At 35.7% G+C, this 26,483-nt stretch overlaps 1 protein-coding gene across 1 annotated transcript; it reads left to right on the forward strand.

Moving 5' to 3' along the window:
* Positions 1 to 483: 483 nt before the first annotated feature.
* Positions 484 to 26,195, forward strand: CHRM2 (cholinergic receptor, muscarinic 2). Its single transcript, XM_008590741.1, has 2 exons — positions 484 to 564; positions 20,515 to 26,195. Exon 2 carries the CDS (start codon positions 20,562 to 20,564, stop codon positions 21,960 to 21,962), a length of 1,401 nt encoding a protein of 466 aa, XP_008588963.1. The 5' UTR covers positions 484 to 564; positions 20,515 to 20,561; the 3' UTR covers positions 21,963 to 26,195.
* The last annotated feature ends 288 nt before the right edge of the window (positions 26,196 to 26,483 follow it).

Below are 26,483 nucleotides of genomic sequence, written 5' to 3' on the forward strand. Positions count from 1 at the left end.
TTAGATGGAAATCTTTCCTCTGCCATGTCTAATGGAATTATATGCATAATCAGTTTCAATGATTCTGTGTGAGGGAATTTAGCAAACGTACTCTGTATCATGTATACGATCACCAATTCCTATTTCTTAATTAGAGCCAGGGCTGTAAAACCTCCTATTATCACACTTCTTTGGGCTGCAGGCCTTTTCTTAGACTGTGTTTCTCAGAGTTGCTTCTTTTTTAATACATGGGATTCTACTCCCAGGCCTGGGTGAGATGCCAGTCTTCTGGTGTTCCTGATGAAGTAAAGCTTTGTCTTGATGAGTTCTAGGTGCACCTACTTCAAGTTTTAATTTCTAACTTGGGCCCCAGAAGACTTTTCTTCCAGTAATCCCAGTTCAAGTTCTGTTCTTATAAAGATTAATATGCTCTATTTTCCCGTTTAAGGGCAAATTATAATTATTTTTACTGTTTACCATACATTTCTTGTCTCTCTTTTCTACCAGGTTGTTAGCAACATGAGTGCAGGTTCTGGATCTTACCTGATCGAGAGTGTATCCCCAGCACCCAATGCCTGGCATATAGTAAGTGCTCAATAATTTTCTTAAATAAATAAATTAATACATTTTATAGATATAACATTAAGATACTATGAAGTCACAATAAGTCTTTGGAAAGGTAAATATGTCAGGTCAAATTGAATATCAGATATTCTTATGATTTTAAAAATATCAATTAATCTAGGTTGTCAGGTTAGGACATTTCTATTAATTTCAGCTTAAATAGACCAACCACAGGCCAGAGACAAGCTATATGTTAAGGTATAGCGGCTATTCAAAATCAAGTTGGTCCAACTTATCAGAAACAGCTTCCACACTCCACCTTAAATACATGGCTTAATATGTCAAAATTTTGAGTTTTTGAAATTTTTTTTATTTTTCAAAATTTTCTAATCCTGATCTTATATTCCCCCAAGGAAAAATGATGAAATATCCACAAATTCAGTGTTTATGTTAATTTTATCAAACATAACTACCATGAATAACAAGGATTGACTCATCTATCTATCATCTATGTATCTGTCTGTCTATATATCTAGATTCATTTTAAGGAATTGGATCATGCAGTTGTGGGGACTAGAAAGTGTTAAATCTGTAGGGCGGGCCAGCAGGCTAGAAACTCAGCAGGAGTTAATGCTGCAGTCTTAAAGTAAGTTTTCTTCTCCGAGAAACCTTAGTTTTGCTCTTAAGGCTTCAACTGATTGGATGAGGCCCACCTGCATTATTGAGAGCAGTCTCAGTTACTTAAATTCAATTGATTGTTGATGTTGACCACAATCTACAAAATACTTCCACAGCAATACCTAGGTTCAAGTTCAGTTAAAAAACTGGGATTATGACCTGACCAAGTTGACACATAAAATTAGCCATCACATTCACACAGACATAGTAGATATTGATGCACTTATAGTAAGCCCAATTCACTGAGTGGTGTTTTTATTTATAGAATTGAGTTATAACTGTATCGCCACACATGCACAGAACACACACACACTGAGATGGAAACAGAGACAGAGGGAGCAGGTAAACATATTTCTGTTCCAACAAGTGAGAATTTTGCATGATCGGGAGCAAAAGCTTTGCTACAAGACCCCCTTGACTTCAAGTCTGAGGACCACCATTGGCTGGCTGGCATAGGAAAACTTACTCACCTTATCTGCCTTGGTTTTCTTACCAACAAAAGTGAGGATAAAAATAATCCACCCTTGACATTGGGCCTATTACTTAGAGATTCAGAAACTGTTAGCTCTTCTCAATATGAGTTCCCTGGGGTCTGTAGAGAGAGATGCAAGGCAGTGCACATGCACAAACTCTTGCAGGTGAAGCCACAGACCTATAGCAGGTGTACAGAGAAGGCCATGGGCAACCATGGATGGGAAAGCAGACAACTCCAGCATGATGGCTTTCTGTTTCTCACTGAAGGATAGGAAGAACATGGAAATGGGAAAGGTGTATGGTTTTGATGCTATTTCATCAATTTAAAAAAGCCTTCATACACATTAGTCTTTAGACTCATTCCAAAGTTCTATGATCAAGGAAATCCAATTCCAAGCAAAGGGGAAAAAGGTAAGGTGGGGGAAAAATGCTTTTCATGCCCGAATCTATTTTTTTTTTGAAGAAAGCATTTGTGAATTCAGTCTACATAGAGGTCATAGACACCAAATGAAAAGTAAAAAAATTCAATCAACATATATATTTTTTTTTCTAAAAAAAGAAATGTTTCTGCTGCATTGTTTAAATCATGCTTGCACATGGTTGTGGTGATGCCATGTAAATGCAGAAGACTAATCATGAAAGGTGAAATCAGGACCTTGCTATTCCAAATGCTCTCTCTGGCTCTCTGCCTGTACCTGCTCTCATGCTCCAACCCCTTTCCTGACCTCCCCATCACAAAGTGACAGACCTCAGGGACAATGAGGGAACATTCTAAAGCAAAAATAAACCTGTCATTTTTATAGACAAAAGTGTCAGAGCTCAAATATCAATGATGATTTAGAAGAGTCAGTAATGTTTTTTGTGTCCATGATTACTGACAGTTAGTGGTTATTTCATGTGAAAGTTATTTTTGAGTTGCTCTTGCATTGTAACATAACACCAATGCTATGTCTTTGCCTTAAAAATATTGTTTTCACCTCACATTTAATTTGCAGAGCTACACTACATAAGCAAGATCAATTCCTCATTTGATACAGAAGTATATACGAGGGTGCTTCAAAAAGTTCATGGTGGGCCGGCCCGGTGGCGCACTGCTATAGTGCGCCGCTTGGGAAGCGCGGTGGTGCTCCCGCCGAGGGTTCGGATCCCACATACAGACCAGCCGCTCACTGGCTGAGCGAGGGGCGGGAGCAACACCGAGGGTTGCGATCCCGTTGCCAGTTCCGGTCTGGTACGGGCGCGACACTGAGGGTTGCGATCCGTTGCCGGCCACGAAAAAAGACAAAAAGGAAAAAAAAAAAAAAAAAGTTCATGGAAAAATACAATTAAAAGATAATATTAATCTTCCCCTGAACTTTCTGAAATACCCTTGTATTTCGTTATACAGTATTCAATCTCTAAATTGTCTTCTGTTTCTTTCCAACAAAGAAACACATTTAGCATTATTGCCTTTACTAAAATAATTGTCATAATTATTAGATTATTGATAAAGACTAACTTATGAATGGGACTCTATCCTATACGATCTCAGCTGAATACAGATTGAAAACATTTGTTTAATAGAAAAGAGGGGCTATTCAAATTTAGGTGATATATTCATTATTTTGGAAAACTTTCGGTTCTATACGGGATAAACTTGGAAGTGAGAGAATACCTATCAAGTTATTGCAGCAATCCTTATTTAGAGGTGAGAAAGCTATGGAAAAAGATGAACTTAAAAAAAAAAGATAAACTTTAATAAATATATAAGCATAATTTTATACAAGCATAAATTTTAATCCAAGTTATTGCAGCAATCCTTATTTAGAGGTGAGAAAGCTATGGAAAAAGATGAACTTAAAAAAAAAGATAAACTTTAATAAATATATAAGCATAATTTTATACAAGCATAAATTTTAATTAATAGATCAATTATTTATACATGGAAAGTGACCAAATATAAAATAATATTTTTCATATATTAATATATTCTATACAGATGATGTAGACATGGCCAAAAACAAAATTAATAATCCCCTATAGTCTATATAAATTATATACATATGCATACATTACAATTAGAAATGCAGTGGCCAAAAGATTCCATTAATTGTGCAATTAAAAGTAAGTAAAGTCAATCTTAGCAAGATATACAAGTATACATACACAAACACAATCTATAAAAATTTCATAACAAATATTTATATGAAGAAAACTACAAGGCATCACAAAGGGATAAGAGAGAGAACTTGAATGAATGGAAAATATTTTTTGATGTAAATACTCAATACATAATCAAGTTAATTTTCCAAAATCAATTTATAATAATTAAATAAAAATTCCATAAGGATAAGAGGTTTCACAAAATATTCTAAAGTTTATATAAAATATCATGAAAATATAATAAAGATAACTAAAAATTAAACACTAATAATTGACACTTGTAATTAAGGCTTTTATATATTTTTTAATATAACAACAGAAAAATAATGTTACTGGTGCAAGAATAGACAAATAAAACAATGCACTAGAATGGAAAGTTCTAAAATAGACCTAAATATATGAAAATATTTAGTAGATGATAGAACCAGTTTTCGAATTTGTGGAGAAAGTGTAAATTGTCCAATAAATATTTCATGACTACACTCTTTGGAAAAAAATAATATTAGGTCTCTTTATACCTTATTCTAAATATAGTCCATATAAATTATGGTTTCAAGTACAAAATATATGAAATAGTTAAAAGAAATGATCATTATATATTTACTTTGAAATGGAGTAAGTAATTTTAAGTGATATCATGAAGTTAAATATCAATAGATGTAACACATGCCAAAAAATCTGCTGTAAAAAGAAAAAGGGCAAATAAAAAATACCAATGGTCAATAACATGAAAAATATAGAACTTCACAAATCAATATTTTATTTATCTAATTTGCAAATTATTTTTAAAGAATTTTTATTTTTGTTACCAGATATAGGAAAATAACATAATCATTAATTGCTGGTGGGATATTACTCTCAAAACAGTGTATATAACCTTGGCCAATAATCCAATGTATAGGAATTTATCCTAAAAAAGCAATCAGAGATCTATTTTTAAAAAAATCATCCGTAAGAAAATTTGCTGTACCAATTTTTACTAGAGTGAAAAACTGGAAATGACTGAAGTGTCACAAATAGAAGATTACTTAATGAAGTTATAGTATGGCCATAAAACTAAATGTCATGTACTCGTTAAAATGATGCATTAGAAGATTATCTAATGTCATATTATCTTTATTTGAAAATATCATAACCCAGTAAATGCCCAAGATCATAAAATATGGGCTGGCAGGCCAAATATGTCCATAAACATGTTTTGCTCATTTGTCAATATTTTATAACTTTGAGGCAAGATTTAATAATTGGGAGAGTACACATAAAAATCTGGATTTCCTGTGTTTTTTTACAATTCCAAATATCTGACAATTCGGTGTCGACATTCCCATCTCCGCTGGAGCTGGATAGTGGAGTAGCTGACAGGTGCTCGGTTTTCTTCCTGTCCGAGGCCTACCAGCAATACAGAGTGCAGTAGTTCACTTATACCAGCCTCCTTCTCTGGCCCTTTCAAATCCCTTTCTGGGCCTAGTGAGACAATGCACTGATATCACTACGTGATCTAAAACCTTTAAATATGTGTCTGTGGATGAGTATATTGCATGCTCATGTATGCGTGTAGGAAGATACACAATAAGATTTCAACGGTAGTAAAAGTTCGCAGGTGCTTCCAACCATGCTATAAGGTCTTTAACAACAGAAAACTAATCAATACTATTCACTGTTTCATCCCTTGAAAGTAGCTAGAAGAAAAAATCTGTTGAAGGGTCAAGTAAAGGGGATAACTCTTGTGGGTCAAGTATGAATGATTCAAGTTCTTTTTTTTTTTTTGGTTTACTTCTCTAATGTCCTAATTAGAAAGAGAAATTCAAAATAATTTTTACTTTTTAATATCCAGTAGCAGAGGAAAATTTGTAAGCAGAGCAAAAACAATATTGTAAAGAAATCTTATGTGTCTTTTAAATTAAAAAGAAAACACTATTTTTGGTTGAGACTCAATGCACACATCCTTGCCATGGAATTCTGCTCTATAATACAAAACATAATACAAGAGCCAATTTATTCTTGTCTGATCTTTGGAATTTTGTTCAAATTTCAGGCTTCCAATGGAAATTATGAAAAATACCCTTCTTTACAATTTGAAAATTGTTACATATGTTAAACACATTCTCTCCAGGGGGCCTTCCCTTTATTTCCCTCCCCCTTGCAGAGCAACCTAGGCAGGGATTACAGTGATGCTGTAAAACAAGCATGTAAGTCATTGGTTGACTATTTCTAGTCTGTCCACTAAATCACGATGAAATTACTGGTGCAGAGATGTCAATTAATTGAGGAACTAGACAGCCAGAGAGGTCAGAGTGGGTAAAAACAACACCCTTATCCCAAGGACAAACCTTTACCGATGAAATTACTGGTGCAGAGATGTCAATTAATTGAGGAACCAGACAGCCAGAGAGGTCAGAGTGGGTAAAAACAACACCCTTATCCCAAGGACAAACCTTTACTATGACATTCAAGAGAATACACAAATGAACTTGCCAAGTAAATTACTTTTCTTCTCTAATATATAATATCTGCTCCAGTGCAAAAGCCTCTTTTTTAAGAGTTGATAGGTAAATATGGAGCTAGATTGAGAGAATTAGTTCATGCTTGTATGTTTTCCATATTGAGAGTGAAATGAAGATACAGATAGCAATTTGAATCTAATTTTCAGGCTTGCATGGATGAAGGGTCACAGGAGGAAGCTGAGATGTACCAGCATATTGGGGGTGGGAGGAACTGAAATAATGACAAAGAAAACCAGCTGACACAAAGCAGAGGCCTCTTCAGTAAGGCCAGCAAGGCCCAATAGTATAATTCAAGAGAGCTGGAGTCGTTTCCTTTTTGTAGGCAAACAGGGCACAATATTAGGAAAATGCAGATATAAGGGAGAAATGAGTGACAATACTTCTGACCTCTCAGTCATCATAATATGGCTCCTGAGACAATTAGAGTAAAATTAGAATCCTAGAACTCTTTTAGAGCTCAAAGAGATGTTAGAGTCAAACGTCCTCACTGCCACAGAAAGCAAAAATGAAACTCAGAGAGGTTAAGTAGCATCTTTGGATGAGAATGCAGATATTTTAAAATCACAGACCCCTGCTTTTTCCCTAATTTTAGACTAACACCACTGTTTAAAAACAAACAGATCAGTGTGAGAACTGGAGAGGTGTTGTGGGTGGCCCACCAGTCTGCTGTCAGTCTGCTTGAATTCCTGAAGAAGATACCCTCTTGCATAATTAAGCATTTTAATTTTCCCATGAAACAGGTTCAAAATAAAACCCCTCTCAGATAGTGTCCCCAAAGTCTCAAATTAAAAAATACAACATGCACACACAGTGGCTCAGGAGGAGAAAAAATAGGACCATCTACCAGTTATTTAAGAGAGCCAAAAGCTGGTTTGCAGGACAGTAAGGGCAACAGGGAAATGCACTTGGGTTCATTCAGCTGCCTTTACAGGCAGTGAGTGTAGAACCTTAAAATTATAGGAAAACCCAACTTAGATAATTCAATAATTTGGGACTGAGGCTTATTTCGCTTGGTAGGTTTACTTAATGTAGTCATTAAATTGGCCTATGGACACTATTACTAATTCAAACTCCCCCTTTTTTCCCTGTTTATTTGCTTTCAGCATATAAGCTAAAATTAGAAATCACTTGAGTCGTCAATAAAAATGCTGCTTACTATTTCTCATATTTCAAAAATGTATTAAAACTTAAACCAAAGTCATACATGACACGTTTTTGCTCTGGATATCTATAGTCTATTGTCATTTGTTCTACATTGAAGTAAACTGAACAGACAGCAGGTGAGTCTTCCACTCTCTGACGATGATGGATCCATTTCTAGATAATGTTCGTGAACAAGAGATAATTATTATCAAATGTATTCATTATAAACATGTACAGTTTCCAGTAATAAATGGTGATTTTTTGAATGTGAACAGTTGTAACTTTATGAACACTGTTTTTGTATGGAGTAAGTAGAGCAAATCTGTGCAATTCACCTGAGCTTAAAAAATTCACAAATATGTTTTCTAAACATAAGAAAGTACTAAAATGGCATTTCAAACAGACCTATCATACAGTCGACGATTTTACAAACTGTAAAAGTAATTTCTCTTTCTACTTCTATTCCTGATCTAGCCAGTCAGCCTTAAGCTTTTACTTATGTCTATGAGTCCCTTTGTGAGCGTAATTTTTGTTTAATTCTCAAAATTAGTTACCTGCTTAGCAGGTTTCATCACAGCATAAACAATGAAAAAACTTACTCTTGGAGAATTTAAGAAACTTACTAAAGTTTTTTTAGTGGGCTTATGGGTCCAGTCTTCAGTTTGGGGTTGTCCACAAGCATTACCACAGATACACAAGTCACAGCTGGAAGATACGTGGGTCAAGCCATGGCTTGAATCCAGAGAGAGGCAAGGGTCTAACCCATGATGATGGATGATCAGAAATTAAAATCCAGCCAAAGATCCCTATCAATGAGATGGCTCTTGCTGCCAGTCTGGCCACTGATGTCAATAGCTTGTTACACTTTTTGACTTTAAGCAGCCTTCACTGCCTGAGAGTTCCCAGTCTCCCTTTCTCCTTACGTCCTCTGATGTACTTTGTCCTCCTCATCCTCAATAGACAGCCTTTAAGAAGTTTCCCAAACACCCTGCTCCTTGATATGTGTAAAACTAATTGCATCTAGTGTCATCCTTAACCCCTGCCCTTCTATTTGCAGGACTAACTCTGGGGCCATTCTCTCCCCACATCCTGCAGATGCCATTGTCCCCTCCTACCTTAAGCTCTTGCTCACTGGTGGTAACCATTGCTCTTAAATCTTCAGACCCTCACTCACCAGTGTGTTCTCTTCAGCTACAGCCTTTCATAATTCATCCTAAACAAAAAGAAAAAGAAAGAAAGAAAAGGAAAGGAAAGCAACTAAATCAAATATTTTTAACGACCTCCCTTCATCCTCCTTTGCTTCATATCACTTCTGTTTTTCTGCTTTGATTTACCTTCAAGTTACAATCCACCTTTTTGCTTCATTGTCCATCCAAACCCTGAGCACTAAAATGCATGTAACCAAAACGACCTTTCTTGATTTCTTACTCTCTGGCTTTTACAGTCTTTTGTATTTTATTGAAAGTAATTCATGATTTTCTAATGTATTTAGCCTCAGTATATAAAAATATTGTTTGAGTTCTATAAACCCATTAAGTTTGTTTTTGTTTAAGAAGGAGTGTGCTGTTCATGCTAAGAATAAAGGAGCTAGCTTTAGGGTGGGTGTTAAAAACTTGGCTGTAAAACGTGGAATTATATCTAAACAGAAATTTAACTTTATTCAAGTGGCTCCGAATCTTTATTTTAAAACACAGTTTGGAAATTTGAAGATGTTCTCGGCATTGTGCCAAAGATAATGAAAAATCTTCCTACCTCATTTCATCATCCGTGCCCCCCACAAGACCTGCTTTTCGTATTTCTATGATCTAGCTCCTTCCTCCTCCCCCTTTTGACAGGGCTGTACCACTGTGACTTACTAGTTTATTCTTTGTTTAAAGAGGTCAGCCTTGTGGACACAGTGATTTGTTCTTTTAATAACAATACCAAAATGAAAAAAAAAAAAGCATTTAACAAAGCTGGTCAAGCTGTTACCTTTCAGCTTTACAGTGGGTTTTGAAAGCAACCAAACAAGGGAAGAACAGAGCAGGCTGCTCACAAGTTACATTCCTAAATGCAGACACAGAGCTGAGGGTATTTTCTCATGAAGAACAGGAACGAAGAGGCATCCTACAAATGCGTCTATCCTTGGAACACTCAGCTAAGTATTCCCATCCCAACAGCCACACATGAACGAGCGTACAGGCTGGTTGAAGAATGCATAGACCTCATATCCAGGGTTATGGTGAGAATTGGGCATGGCACACTGCAGGGGGCCTGCTCAGCAGGTTGTGGGGAGCCAGCTTACCACCAAAGGAATATCACTACAGTAGATCTGTGTCTCTTGTCTTGACATTGGAGGTCAGCTCTAACCTAATTATGACCCCTCGATTCTAGGATGATGAGGCTATGCCTGCTGTCTGCACAATAATATTCCCAGATAAACAGTTTGTGGTCACTATATTATAAATTAAGGTTCTTACTCCTAGCCAGTCACAGCAGAAGAGTAACATGACCTGAGAGATCGGGAAATGGTTCTTTCTTGGTAGTTGTTCAGAAAACCTATGCCATCTACTACTGGCCACACTTGCTAAAGATAGGACAGATGAGGGAGAGAGAGAACAAACATGTAGAAGAAAAGGGTTTAAATAAAGAGATTGGAGTTGTCAAGAGAAATAAAGCATGAGACAAGCCCCCTAAGAAAACTGGCATTTGGCAGAATGAACACTCGTGTGTGTGTGTGTGTGTGTGTGTGTGTGTGTGTGTGTCAAGGCATTTTCTTTCAATTAGCAAACTTGCTAAAATGAAATTTTAAAAATAGTCGTTTCTTTGAAAACAGGACTTAGAATGATATGGTAAATGTGAGTCACAAATTAATTTTATGTATACTCATAGTCCATGCTCTAAGCATTTACAATTTGTCATAGAGTGAAATTTTGCTATTTTTCTGTTTTTCAACAAGAAATCTCACTTTCAGTTTCAGGATGTATTCGAAATTTGTAGAAAGCTAGAAATTTTTCTTTAGTCCCTCAGAAAGATCATCTTCATCAAAATAAACTTCTTTCCAGCTAAAATATAAGTTTATAATCATTAAATCTTTCATGGATCTACAGCAAGAATTTTAACTAGAGGTTCACTTGTCTGTGGCCTTCTGATCCTTTGGTTAGAAAGAGAATTAGTTATTAATTTTTAAATTGATGTTTCTTGAAGTTTACATTTAAGATGCTAAATCATTTTAACATATAGGCCAGGATACCATAGATTGATAGTAAGATTTGTGGAATCGTTAAAATAAATGGAAGCAAATAATAAAAATGACATAGACGCATAAAATAAAAATTGTTTCAAATTATTTTCTTATTTTGGGGGAGAAATACAGAGTGCATGCTTTGTTCCTTATTCTTTGTTTCCTTTTTTTTAAAAATACTCTACTTGTTGGTTAGAACCACCTGTTTGATTATAACAAACTTAATGACAGTGACTACTTACTGTACACCTACTAGGAGCCTGCTAGGAGCCTGTATGTACATTTTTTAAAAATTGCGAATGATAGATTTTATTTCCAACCTCTTTTACATCTTTTTAGATGTGGGAAGGGATTCAACAGATTCAAGTTCACACAACTAGAAAATAACAGAGATGGGCTTCAGTTTCAGGTTGAACTCCAAAGCTTTATCTATTGCATTGTAGTATCTGTGTATAAAAGTTGCAAAAAGAAGAGCTAGAGCACCCGTATAGAGCCAGAAAACAGCAGTTCTCAGAAGGATATCTGGGCCCAATGAGCCTTTGCAGCTCTCTCCCACAAGAGGAAGAGTCCAAGAGGTAGATGTCACTCCAAGCTTCCCTGATTGCTTGCAGCAGTCCAGTTGTGTGAATTGTAGAGCATGTTGTCAAGTTGCACTGATATATCATGAGAATTTTTTTCTTAGATTATAACCTTCTTAAGAACAGAGACATTTTTTCTTTCTTTTTCTCTCATACGTGATATTATCCCTTCCTCCTCAACTAACACACTTGGCACACACACACACACACACACACACACACAACACACAATGATTAGGTGAGAATTCTCTTGGCTTCCTATTTCCTTGCATTTTGTGGTGTTCCAGGGGTTAGATAATTATTTACAGAATCCTACTCTGGTGTGTTCTCTTAGAAGTCCAGCAATGGATATTCCTGTCCCAGCAGAGAATGCATGCTAAAGCTGCTTTTCTGATGGTCGTACAATTGTGTGTCAAGGAAAAAACATTTTGCCTAATAGATTTGTGGACAAGTCCTGATCCATTTACCGTCTATTGATGGGAAGATCTTCCCTTCTCAGGCATTACTTAGGTGCAGAAATTGTATTTAAATATTTCTATGTATGAATTGCTCAAAACGTAACTATTTTTTACTAGATGATAGAGTGGAGATGGAGGCAGACAAAGTGTTCTGGGGACACTTCTGAGTCAAGATAACATAGTCTAAGAAAGGAAGTGACATTTTTGGTCTTATCTTTCACAGTGGGCTCAATCAACATGGAACCTGCATCCTGGGGAAGGGTAAAGATTAGAGCTTTGTAATTATAGCTCAGTCTGAATGAGAGATATAATTTTTTGAAGTGTTTGTAGAGTCCAGAGTTGAAGAAGGGTCAAGATATCTACATATTTAGATAGGTTTGAAATAATGGCGTGGGAAGAGGGTTTGAGGAAGAGAGGGTTAAAGCAGCATGTGATGACATATACCACATATATTACATAGTGCTTGGTTCCACTGAGGTTATCAGCAAGAAGTGGTTTTATTTCATGCAGGTAGGAGAGTTGAGTGCCCTGATTTACCACATAAACCTCCTTATTCTCTCTAATCAACTTGCTTCATTTTAACTCTAAATTAGTGCTTTGATACAAAAATCTTTGCTGAGTTGATGCAGCTTTTTATGTTTCCTCATCTCAATTGCCCTTGGATCATTTAGTGAAGACTTTAATCTTCTCCATGGTCTCATTTTTTCAAGTTTTAGTGGGATAACACTGCGGTCATTTTGCTCAGTTCTAGAAATAGGCTGCAATCAGACTCAGGGGAAATAGTCATTTCATCTTTCGATTGGAAACAATAAAAATAGTTGCTGCCCATTACTCTCTATACTTCATTACATTTTTATTTTTAAAGTTTCATTGGATCTGGTATAAATCATATGAGGCCTTTGTCATTTTTGTCATTGAAACATTAGAGGACCCAAGTGTTAACCTTATGAAGGTGAATTAGTTCCTCTGGACTCTATACCTACATTCTAGGGATTGCTCCCCTAGAATGTGAGTGTCTCTTAAGCTTACACTTATATGTGCATGTGTTTTATGAGATGATAATCAGTAAAATTATGTCTATTAAACGCAATGCACTTATCTTTACTTTTTACATAAACGTGCATTTTGATGGAAAGAGTGACACATATATTGATTAACCTTTCCTTTATCTTCATAAGCAATGCAAACCTAAGTAGAGATACACTTAAAATAAATACATATTCCTAAGTACAACTAAGTGTCCTTGTCTCTACTTACCTGTTACAAGATGCACTACCTGGGTTTTTGTTTCCTTTATACTCAGAAGAAATTTCACTCCTATATACACCTTCAAATCTTTTCACAACATCTGATCCCATTTATTCTTATCTCATCTATCCTGGTCTACTCTTCAGAGGAAAAATATTACCTTCTTCTTTAGCTTCTCTCTGCTTCTAAACTGATTTTCATTCCTCTCTTCAAAGCTGTCCTTGACCTACTATCCAAAGCTCCATGCTGCCATGTGCTCTGTCCCAGCTTCCAAAGGAAGGCATGCGTGCCATTGAAAAGGATCCCTAAAGGGGTGCATTGTTTGGAATTGCTCTGCTTCTCTAGAATGACAGCTTGCATTCTAGAATTTTCTATCAGTCATAACGAGTTTCAATTCCTCTGCAAATTTGATTCATATTTTTAATTCAAAGCAATGAATTAACTAATTTAGAGTTATTAAACCAGAAGCCTGCCTATTTCAGGGGAAAAAAACAACAAGACAAAACAAAATAAAAAAGCCAGCTAGACACATTTCCAGCTTCTGAAGATGGTAAGACAGACATAGACATTGATTCAAATACAGCTGCCTAATCATACACAATTTTCGGTAGCTCTCTGAGAACTGCTTCCATTTTCCTTTCACTCCTCCTCATTGTGAGGACATAACAACTTTCAGACAAAGGACTTTCTCCACTTTTGCTGCTATTTGCTCTAGAGCACATTATTTAGTCAGCACCATTGACTAGATTACGTTCATCATCAATATTTGAGTTCTGTCAAATTCCTGGTGCAGAAAAGGATGAATGCTGCAATGTTTACTCAGATGGAATTTCATTTTAAAAAGCCAAAAAGCTGGGTCTTTCTGTGCTTCATTCTGTTTATAATTATCCAGACCTCTTTTTTCTTTTTGGCAGGAGGCATATGGTATAAACAAATAACTAAAGTGTGCCATGGATATTGGGAGAAAGAAAAGGGTCGTGGTTAAATCAATTCTGTGCCATTTTCCCTGTTAGCAATGAAATGTTTCGAGGGTGAGTGGTCTTAAGAATGTGTTTTGAAGATGAGAAAAGATAGCTTGGCTGACAAGGACTCGAAGTTTGTGCCAGCATCACTAAGAATAGTATTATGTTTGACAGGCAGCCAAAATAGCAAGCATGTTTACACTGTAATAAGTCCTTGCATAATTCTGAGGGTTTTTTTACACTGAAAAAAATTCGTGAATTTTCTTCTATTTGTACTGATGTAAGGATCAGATTGCTGTTTCAGCTACTTTCACTCTTTTCTATCATTTGCTTTTGTATTTTTTTTCTTTTTTTACGAAAGCACAACTTACATATAGTAATGTGCATGAAACTTCAGTGTGCAGCTTGATAAATGCAAAAGGCTTTCAGTGTGTCTTTCTTTTTCCAAATATTTTACATAATACGTATCTGGTAAAGTCTGACGTCCTGTGCTGAAGTTTCCTAAATGGGAAAAACTAACTCATTGCTTCCAGAATATTTTCGATACATCTTTTCAGACACAATGAAAAACTCAGTATAGGTGAGTAAATAGCTAAGTCTTATTCAGTGTTTCTGAGCTGACAGGTTGTTAGGCTCAGTGCACTGGAGCAGACACCCACCACCAGTGTATTGCACTATCTTGAGAACAATAAAAAATATATAAAAATGTCAGACACAAGCAAATGGTTAGTGGAAGGAAGAAAAGAGAAAGAGAGGAGAGGAGAAATAGAAATGTTTAGGAAAGGTTCCAGGGAGCCTTCTATATTTATTTCACCCTATTTGACCAGCCTTTTGCCATATATTCTTAGCCTTGGCAATTGTCATAACATTGGCCCAGAGTTGTTCTAGATAACTGGAAATTTCATCAGCAATTTGTATCTCCCCTAGATTTTAAGTTCCTTGTCAACAAGAATGTACTATATTTTGTTTGGTCACCAATTCTTCCTTCACTTCCATCCTCCACATCCCTTGATGGCAAAGGAGGATCTGCTCACAACAGGAATTCAATAAGATATGTTGGAATGGAAAAGAAACAGAGAAAACCCCAATTTTTCAGCAGGGCCATCACTATTCCCTGTACCACTGCCCCCCTCCCGCCCCACCACCACAATGGCTTTGTAGGGAGATTCAGAAGCTCATAAAAAACTCTATACATGTACAATGACTTATGAAATGTTGCTTGGCTCAAAGGAAAACCCAATTACAAGGGAAAAAAGTGGAAATTTACTCCAGTTCTGCATGATGTCAAAGCACTCACAGTGTGAAATGTCAGCTATATTGTCAACTGTGAGGGCCAGACTGTCTCCTGAGCCCCAGGCCAAGACTCTTTCATTTATAAGTAAAATTTAAAGATATCCAAGATTTGTAAGGGTCATTATAATAAAGCAAATTATGTTATCATCAGCTGCATCAATATCAAAACTGTGCACAATGAGACCTTTCTTTGGGGAAAGGGACCTTTGTTCCCCAAAACTTCCTTAAATAAATCCCTCCCCAATTCTCTTTTTCTCCTTTTTTCTCTCTCTAGCATCATTGATGCAGGAGTGATTGATTATTGATAACAATCTCAAAGCCTATTTAATACCTGTACCAATGCTGTTTATAAGTTGGTGGGATGAACTGAATGTTTAAAAGATCTAAGACAGAATATAGATTATATACCTCAATGGTCATCTCTCCCATGTCAGGAAACATTTCAGTGAGAATGTCGTTCATCAGATTATTATACAATATATGTACTTGTAAATATATTATGTAAAATTAAAAATAAGCTGCTAGTTTCTCAGTAGGTGGTCTTGTTTCCAATGATATTCTATTTCCTCATATTGCCATATTGTAAAATCCTTATATTTTTCATGTTTTCTATCACACTTTTCTACTGAAAGCTATATATCTAGGCATAATGTTATTTAAGCAAATTTTTTAATTATCTCAGAACATACTGTGGTGTTTATCCCTTATATATATAATTACAAGGCTAATGTGGGCTTATTATTACTCTGTCGCTTGTAGTGATATTACTCTAACACTGGCAAGGCTGATGTGTTATCACTGCTGTTTGCTCAGTGAACATGCTGCTTTTTAGATCTCGATGGCTGAAAGGAAGGGCAAAGGACACCCTGCCATTTTTGGTAATGTATTCCAACAGCAACAGAAATTCAAACTCTGTAAGAAGTATATATATACAAAGATTACATTTTTAAACAAAAGTTAAAGACATATAAACAATTACAAATTCAACTTAATGGGAATTCCTCTTGATTTCATAACTTTCTTCTTGTTCTGAAATTTTATTATACAATTACATATCTTCTCTTTTTGTATTCCACTTGCTACCAATCACAGATTCACTTTTTCCTGACTTTTCTTATTCTTCTAATAAACGTTAGTGAAGCAGCTTCTGTGTCACAGTGTGACATAGTAAAAATAACACGATCCTAGGAGTTAGACCTAAATTTGAATCATGGCCCTACCACTTGCCAGCATTCTGACCATTGTCATCTGTAAAACTGGAAATAATAATAATTCTTTTCAGGGTTATTTTGAGAATTTGATGAAATAATATGAAAAGATTATAGCACTTAGGTTACTCATGCATTGATAAATTCATTATTAGCTTACTAATTATGTTGTAGCTGCCCCTGTGACAGTACTTATCACATGTCAGGTGTCCTGCTTGACCTGAGTGGAGTGGGAAGAAAATCCCAGTTGTTTTATTTAATTCTCCATTTGCATCTAAATGTAGAGCAGAATTTATTTTTTAAAAACATTTTTAATTAGCATTCTCTCTATAACAATTCAGAAATATTTCTTATGGTCAATATCTAGAACTTGTTTCAGTGATGTGAAAACTTTTTTGAGAGGCTATTTATCACATATATTTAAACAGATCTATTTCTATGATGATCACTTTTAGGAAAATGTCTTAACAGTCACATGTTTTCATATGCAGAAACCCACTTACTACTCCATACTTTATTGTGAACATGTTCTGCCCAAAGCTGCAGTATTGGCCTGGACACAAGGATCTTCACTGTGTTGTCTACACTAAGGACTCAGCTTGATGTCAGGGCATAGGCTTATTTGTGGCAGGCCGTAGGCTGAAGTATATGGGCAAGTGGTTGTGGCTTCATGAAACTGCTGTTCAGATGAGCAATGAATATCTGTAGCAGAGGCTAGAACTGGATGCTCTGTGTTTGAATCTCAAGGAACTTAATTCTTTGATCTTTAGTTCCACATTTATAAAATGTGCAAAATAAAAATATTAATCATCTCAGGAATTGCTTTGAACAGTAATTATGGTCAAAACATGTTAGTTATTATTATGATTGATTATTATTGGTAATGTTATGGATAACTTATCATTGATAATGTTATGGATAATTTAATATCATTGATAATGATAATTTAGTATTACTTCTACCCTTACACCTTCCCACTCTTAAGCTAGTTCATTCACACACACACACACACACACACACACACACACACACACACACACACCATTTTCTTATCACTGTTAAGAAAGGTGTTTCAGTTAGACCTGTTTGACAGATTCAAATACTAATAGCACTTACTTATTGTTTAACATTGATAGATCATGGCTCAGAGACATTATCTCACTTTGATCCTTATTACAACTCTGAAAGAAAAAGAGGATGTTTCTTATTTCTACTTGAGAAAAAGGAAAATTTAAGCTTTTGGAATTTAAGTAACATGCTCACCAGTCACACAGCTAAGAATTAAGAGCAGAGGGAGGAGGGAGAGAGGTTTTGGTAAGGGGCAACATTAATCAACCACAATGTATATTGACAAAATAAAATTTAAAAGAAAAAGAATTAAGAGCAGAGATTAGCACTCACAACTTTGCAAGGAAAATATTAAATCACGATTCCTTCCTCCCTGGTATATATCAGGACTCAAGTAGTGAACTAAGGGCAGAAAAATTATCTTCTCATAAGTCTCCATAGTACTTCCAGGACTTCGTCATAAGCTAAATTGTAAAATACCAAATGGACCATTACTACACACTTGCAATATTAAGATGTTGAATCCTTTGAAGGCCATCTTTATAGTTTAGTCTGTTGTTATTATGTTGTTTCATCGATGATGTAATCATTGTTGTTTTAATAAAATCTATGATGCCACACCAGAAGTAAAAACTTTTACAGAAATTTAAACAGCAGAAGTGGCAAGATTTTGACAGAAGCAGGGGGTTTTCTTCAAGGGAAGATAAACGTTCCTACATAACCTGTGCATCATGCTGAGAGCAAGGACTGCCAGCCTTTAAATACTAGTGCTTGCTTCTAAGTGGGATGTTTTCCATTTGTACATACAGCATTAATAAAATCAAGCAAATATAACTAAAAATTCAGGGAATACAATAGCAACTAAGTATGTTAATATTACATAAATTTACTGTGTTCGACCTAAGTAAGAATGTCAAGTTCCCTCAAACAGATATGTCTTAATTATCAACCTCCAGTTGAAATTTATCATTATGCCACTGGTTAAGAATTTTATCTATTATGGATAAAGTATAATTCTCCAAAGGGAAGGCAAACAGGAAAGAGTAATTGAAAGGTAAGGACGTTGGTTTAGTTACAGTTTACTCACTAGCCTGGTGATTAAGGGTAAGTTTCTTACCCTCTTCCACAACCTCAACTGTCTCCATGTAAAGGGGGTGATATAAACCTGTTTCATATACTTTATATAGTTGTTAATATTAAGTGAGATTCTATGTATTTGAGAGATCTAAGATTGCATTTTACTTTAGTTATTTTTTATTAAAAAAATTATGCATGCCCATCGTAAACAAGAAGGAGGAACAGGAGAAAGAGGAAAAACAAATAAACAAATAATTAATATGAAAGGAGGTACAGTGAGAATTACAAAGTTCTGTTAATGTAAATTTCTACTTATTACTATTATCACCAATTATGACAAGAACCAGATGACTGTGGACAAATTTCTTATTCACTCTTAGACAGTTTCTTAATCCATAAAATAATGAATCGAACTAGTTGATTTCAAATGCCTATTTTTAACAATAAAGTTATAATTATACATTATTTTCCAGAGGAAATAACAAAAAATCTTTTTAAAACTAAAAATAATTGTCTTGTTTTATCTGAATGAACATGAAGAAACAAAGTGACAGACAGAACATTCAATAAATAAATGGCATGTTTCAACCAGAGTTGATTAAAAATAACATTTCATGAAACAGGTATAGCTCAACTCCAAAAAGGTCCACAAATTTATCTAATAAACAAACAAAAGTGCTACTTATGAGCAAGTCAGAATTCTAATCTTATAGTTACCTGAGCTATTACAGAATCATCAGAATAATAACTGAAATAGTGAAATTATTTTGTTCAAATAAATTATATGAATACACAATTGGATGAACGATGGCAAGAAAGTGTTGTTGAGGAGAAGTGCTATTGAAACAATTCCACCAATGGTGAGTTGCATTCCACTAACATCATTCCTTTCATTAAACTCTTCGATGCCTCTCAATGAGCTATGTATATCTCATACGTATCTATGCATATCTATCTATACTTAAATATATACTTTATATCTTTCTATCTATACATATATGTGATATTACATATAATCACTTTGTCATGTAAACATAATTATATTCTATAACAATCTATGTATAGCCTTGATCATATCAACTTCTAACTATATAACTTTCTACAGAAATCCCAGAACACACACACACACACACACCCCACACACACGTATCCCTCTTTTAACAGCTGCATAACATTCCACTGTGAGTGTGCCCATAATATATTTAACCAGGGCTATGTCAGTGAATAGTTTTAATATTCCTAACTTTTTTTTGCTATAACAGTATTTAGTATTACTAAATGAACATTCATGGGTAGACCTCTTTGCACATTTTTATGAGTATGGCTGAAAGACAATTTCCTAGATGTAGCATTTCTGTATTTCTTAATACATTTTAAAATTTTGCAGATATAGATATAAATATTCATTTTATTTTGTTATAGATTAAGATAAATTGCCTTCCATGGAAGTTACCCCAAGAGTCCCTCCAAAAGCATTCAACAGCATTACCTTTAATGCTCTGAATGGAAAAATGTTTTCCATTGTTTAGCTTTGCATTTTTAAATTGTGAGGTTCAGTATGTTTTGATTTATTTTGTTCAATTCATCAGTATTATGCTCAGTTTAATTGATTGATGAAGTAGATAGATGGATAGGAAAATAGACAGGTAAATAGATAGATATTCATATATTGATAAGAAAACATCCAAAATGTTAAAGAATTTCAAATTTATTGCCAGCCAGAAAAGGTATTTGAATCTCAATTTGAAGTCATTGCCTTTTATGTGGGGAATTGAGGAAAGCAGGCACAGTAAGCACTAAGAGGAATGAAGAAAGATTTTTTTGGGGGGGGAATACACTTTAAAAGGAAAAAATATGGTATATTTTAAAACAGTGTTTATATTATACTTGTTAATTTTATTCTATCTCCCTGCAGGTTTAAATGTTCATTTGGCTACTTGGCTACTGATTAGAGAACACAAAATGAATAACTCAACAAACTCCTCTAATAATGGCCTGGCTCTTAGCAGTCCCTATAAGACATTTGAAGTGGTGTTTATTGTCCTTGTGGCTGGATCCCTCAGTTTGGTGACCATTATTGGGAACATCCTAGTCATGGTTTCCATTAAAGTCAACCGCCACCTTCAGACCGTCAACAATTACTTTTTATTCAGCTTGGCCTGTGCTGACCTCATCATAGGTGTTTTCTCCATGAACTTGTATACACTGTACACTGTGATTGGCTACTGGCCCCTGGGGCCTGTGGTGTGTGACCTGTGGCTAGCCCTGGACTACGTGGTCAGCAACGCCTCCGTTATGAATCTGCTCATCATCAGCTTTGACAGGTACTTCTGTGTCACAAAACCTCTGACCTACCCAGTCAAGCGGACCACGAAAATGGCAGGTATGATGATAGCAGCTGCCTGGGTCCTGTCCTTCATCCTCTGGGCTCCAGCCATCCTCTTCTGGCAGTTCATTGTGGGGGTGAGAACTGTGAAGGACGGGGAATGCTACATTCAGTTTTTTTCCAACGCTGCCGTCACCTTTGGCACGGCCATTGCAGCCTTCTATTTGCCAGTGATCATCATGACTGTGCTCTATTGGCACATATCCCGAGCGAGTAAGAGCAGGATAAAGAAGGACAAGAAGGAGCCTGTGGCCAACCAAGATCCAGTGTCTCCAAGTCTGGTCCAAGGAAGGATTGTGAAACCAAACAACAACAACGTGCCCAGCAGCGACGATGGCCTGCAGCACAGCAGAATCCAGAACGGCAAAACCCCCCGAGATGCTGTGACTGAAAACTGTGTCCAGGGGGAGGAGAAAGAAAGCTCCAATGACTCCACCTCCGTCAGTGCTGTCGCCTCTAATATGAGAGATGATGAAATCACCCAGGATGAAAACACGGTTTCCACTTCCCTGGGCCATTCCAAAGATGAGAACTCTAAGCAAACATGCATCAAAATTGTCACCAAGACCCAAAAAGGTGACTTATGTACCCCAGCTAATACCACCGTGGAGCTAGTTGGGTCTTCAGGTCAGAATGGAGATGAAAAACAGAATATCGTGGCCCGCAAGATTGTGAAGATAACTAAGCAGCCTGCAAAGAAGAAACCTCCTCCTTCCCGGGAAAAGAAAGTCACCAGGACAATCTTAGCAATTCTGCTGGCTTTCATCATCACTTGGGCCCCGTACAATGTCATGGTGCTCATTAACACCTTCTGTGCACCCTGCATCCCCAACACAGTGTGGACAATTGGCTACTGGCTCTGTTACATCAACAGCACCATCAACCCTGCCTGCTATGCACTTTGTAATGCCACCTTCAAGAAAACCTTTAAACACCTTCTTATGTGTCATTACAAGAACATAGGCGCGACGAGGTGAAACATCTTTGAAAAGGAGGAAGGTGGTCAAGGGGAACTTGGGAAGAATAAAGGGATAAAAGAGCTCCTAGTTGTAAAATCTCTGCCATTGCACTTTATAGTCTTATTATGGAACGTGCAATTAAGGAGCCCAACAGGGACACGCTTATCCTGCTTATGCTCCAGTTTGAGAAACGTGCACCTTATAAATAAACTCTGTCAGTTTAAGAGCAGTGAGACAATGGAAGAAACATGTTGGAATTGTGGATTTAAAGAATGATCTATGCTTTCTCATACTGTCTTGATGAAGGGCTTCTGAATCTACAATTCTATCGATCTCTGCACAAGAAAAATAACCTCGCTTCTTTTTTGATTCTTTTTTTTTCTTTTTTTTTGTTCTCATGTGTCCATATGAGGATGAAATGCCACAATTACAATCTAACGTGGAGACTTAAACATAAAGAAATAGACACTATACAATCGGGAGGTGAAGAAGAAAGAAAATCAGAAATGGATGTAGAAATGGTCTCCAGAGTGTTAAGCATATTCTATTCTTTTGTTATAGTTTTATTTGGAGTACTGCAATGTAAGAAATGCTTATTTTTCACCTTTCCCTTTTCCCGCCATGAAAAGAAAGCAAACAAACAAAAACCCCAACTAGGTCACGCCATTTTTTTTCCTTGTTAAGGCATTAGTTTTGGTACTTCCCTATTCTAAGTTGTGTGTGGGCAATACCTGCAGGACTTTCACTGAATCTAGCCAGCCACAAAAATGGCCACTTCACCCCTCCCCACTGTGCCCTTTTCACTCTTTGGGGTGTAAAAGCCTATAATGATTTAGTTTATTTATGATCCTTTATATGAAATATTTTAACAAATCTGGTTGTCTACTAAGGTAGCCTTTTATTTTAACAAAATAGCCTACCTAAAATATAAACATATTTGATCAACCCAAGTCATTGTAAAATTAAGGTTTCATCAAATTAAGTAATGGTCAAACTAGTTGGAGGAAGCTTACTAAGGCCAGATGAATTTTGAGATGAGAAAATAAAACCCTGGAAGGGCATTCTGTTTCCACCTGAAACTGCCTGACCTATGTATAAAATCTTAACTTGCAAAACATGAACTCAAACAGCAGGAAGAGGATGCTGGAATCCTAAACAAGATTAACATACTCGCATGGCACCAGTAACTTCTGGGAATGTCCCAAGAGAATAAGACCTTCTATTTCATGCCTGCTAAAGGATGATATTCAAATTACTATGAAGTGAGGTGGTCTATAACCAACCTATAATCCAGAGGAGGAAATAAAAGGTAATTCAAAAATATTTACTGAAAACCCATGTTCCATATCTCAAATTGTCTATTCACCCTAAGATTATTTAAATTCAAAGTTCTTCTATCAATAGAATTATAGTAATCTTTGTGATAGAAATTTAGTGGATAACTAAACACAGGCCAAGTGAGCTCATAGAATCTGACAGAATTCTTCTCACACCTCATTCTAGACCATAAAAAGTCATGTCGGGAATTATTATCTAAATGGTGGCATTATACATGATCTTGTCCATGTAGAAACTTTTTATTTGGTAGTTCAGATAAATATATGATTATATTAATTCACATTTAGCTAGTAGTTATTTTTATCCCTCATATTTTTCTCTTACACTATTTGCTATAGCCTTCCAATCAGATTTTCTAGAAATAGCTCAATCAATAGAAACCAAATTTATAAATGCCTTTCCAGATTTTATATCATGCATTTTAGATTTATGCATTTTCTGATATCTTGTCCAGAAATATTAATGTGAGTTACATGATGAATTTGTCAATATTAGACCCTAGGATTTATTAGAGTTATTTTGTATGGCTTGCCTTATTGATGTCATGTCAATAACCTGGAGAGTTAAAAAAAAAAAAAAGAAAAGCACAAGGGAAACAACAAAAAATGTGTAAGTTAGTAAGAATTAAATTGCCAACAGTATGTGTACTTAACTCATCCTTTATAAAAATAACTTCTTGTTTGAATGACTTCAGCCATTCCCCCCCAAAATCTTCTACGTATAAACTTACAGCATCAGTTTGTATAGATTCCTTTACAATCACTTCAATGTAAACTTTCACATTTTAAATCTATATTTATTTATGTTTATATTATTTCTTCAAGTCAATTAGTCAATTGAGTGGGAAGAACATCAAGCCAATGGGCTCCTTGGTTTCCTGTAAACAAAACAATCGGATGCCAAATATTTCACTTTTTAATTCGTTGTCTTGTTATAATTTAGATTTGGCTTTAATTGGGATGAATCCTTTGGAGTCAAGGATTCAGGATCCAGGGTCTAATAGTCTAGCTCACCGTGAGTCAGACTGTCCCCCACTCTCCACTGCTGCTGTCCCCTTCCTTTCCCTCCTGTTCTTGATCTCCACCACAGCCACCACAACCTTACTGAATGAGAAACTGTCACGATAGCAAAAGGAACTGAAGATAGACTGACACATCATTGAACCTTTGTCAACCAGAACCCCAAAATGGAAGGAATACTGAAAACGGTAGATGATCAGAGAGAGATGGAGACTGTAATCAAGGATTTGTACTAACCATTGCTGAATTCACCTATTTCCGTGGTTCTCAACCAGGGACAATTCCCTCCCTTCAGGAGACATTTAGCAATGTGTAGAGACATAGAGACATTTTTGTTTGTCACAACTGGGAGAAAGGCTATTGGTATCTACTGGGTAGAGGCCACAGATGCACTAAACAGATTGCAATGCACAGGACAGTCCCTTCAATCCCCTCCAAATGAAAATTATTTGGCTCAAAATGTCATTAGTGCCAAAATGGAGAAATTCTTGTCTGTTTTAAGGAATTTATAGAGCTTGCCTCCTACTAGTGGGAAAATAAACCTGTATTATTTTTAGACTACCAATGTAAACTGCTCACATGTTTGAAAAAGGTAATACTTACCAATAATATATCAGAAACACTCACCTGTTGAGTGTGGTTTATTTATAATTCACAGATTGGGAGCATGGGCCACATACATTATATATATCTCTAAAATCGCCAGACCATGCACATAGTGCATTATTTCCAGCATCTTAATGTCAGGTTATGATTGCCGTAGAGTCTAATCAAATGAGGTTGAAGTAGTTGGCCATCAAAATGGTTGCAGTTGATATGGTCAGTTTCTGTTGGAGTTGCCATTTTTCCTTTCAAAAACATAAAGAGCTTCTTTCAGAGACAGTATGATGCATTTCCTCTGCTTTCACTGGAAAGGTGAGCATCCATCAAGTCTATTTTTTCTCTCCTCGTAGCAATAATGTATATATTCCAGAGAGGTCTCATAAGAAGAGGAGATTAAGAATATGAAAAATTCCAGTTCGTTTCTTGAAAAGAGACATGGTTGCCCTTTTACCAATTCATCCTTCATTTAATGTCAACTCTCAAGTGTTAGGACAAAGTCACCAATATCATATGTCACAAGGGATAAGCTTTCTGGTTTGAAATGTGGAAGCTGAAGTTCTTACACACTCCTGCTGTTTGTCTATTCACTGTTTTTTAATCCTGAAGATCTGACATTGGGGAAGATGAGAATTCAAAATGATGGTAACAATTACTTAGCAATGCAGTTTACTTTTATTTTCTCCTACTTAGTTTATTGATAGTTGCCACCCCCCAATTTGATAATATACTTTTCAACAACCATAGCACTGGTGTCGCAAATAGATTAGGAAAGCTCCCAAAGCTGGATGAAAATGTGCAAAGTATATTTGCAGCATGTATATACAATACCATGCCTCTTGAATATGCTTCTCTTAAAAGGGTGCACGCTGTAGCATGAACTGTGTGCGTATTTAATGTAGCTTCCTGGAATATGCTGTATGCTTAATATATATATTCTATAAATAAAATAAAATGTACAATAGAAATACATATTTCTGTATGCAAATAAATATATTATACACAAAATCTTAATATGCAATATGGTATATGTTGTTTCAGAGGAACAAGAGTAGATTGTACATGCCTAATTTTGAAAGAAAGTAGTATTTCATTAGAAGGAAAAGACTAAGAACAGCTGAAACCTTACCCATACTAATATTAAATAGTTTTATAATCTTTGATAGCATAGCACTGATTTTAAATACATTTTGGAGAAATAAATTAATAAATGTTTTGCTAGTATTACTCCACGGAACAGCAAATGCTTTATTCTCCTGTGTCACTGACAGGACTCTGACTAGAATCTTCCCAGCTGGTGTGGTTCCAACAGCTGTGTTGATCTGGTGTCTGATTGCCTGATGAGATTGCGACCAAACCACTCTCATACATTTCTCTTCCAAATTAACTGATTTTAGTGAAATAAAAAATAATCATACTAGGAGAAAAGAATGACCTTCAGAATGTTTTTCTTTCTGAAAAACAAGGTAAAAATTGTACAAGTACCATATTTTATAAACCACTCTTTTCAATTTGGGTCCAAATACAGCATCCCTTACATTAAATGCCCCCAAATTTCAATGTAGTATAATATTGCATGTTT

Source organism: Galeopterus variegatus, unplaced genomic scaffold (assembly GCF_000696425.1).
Source record: "Galeopterus variegatus unplaced genomic scaffold, G_variegatus-3.0.2 Scaffold6347, whole genome shotgun sequence".
Lineage (NCBI taxonomy): Eukaryota > Metazoa > Chordata > Mammalia > Dermoptera > Cynocephalidae > Galeopterus > Galeopterus variegatus.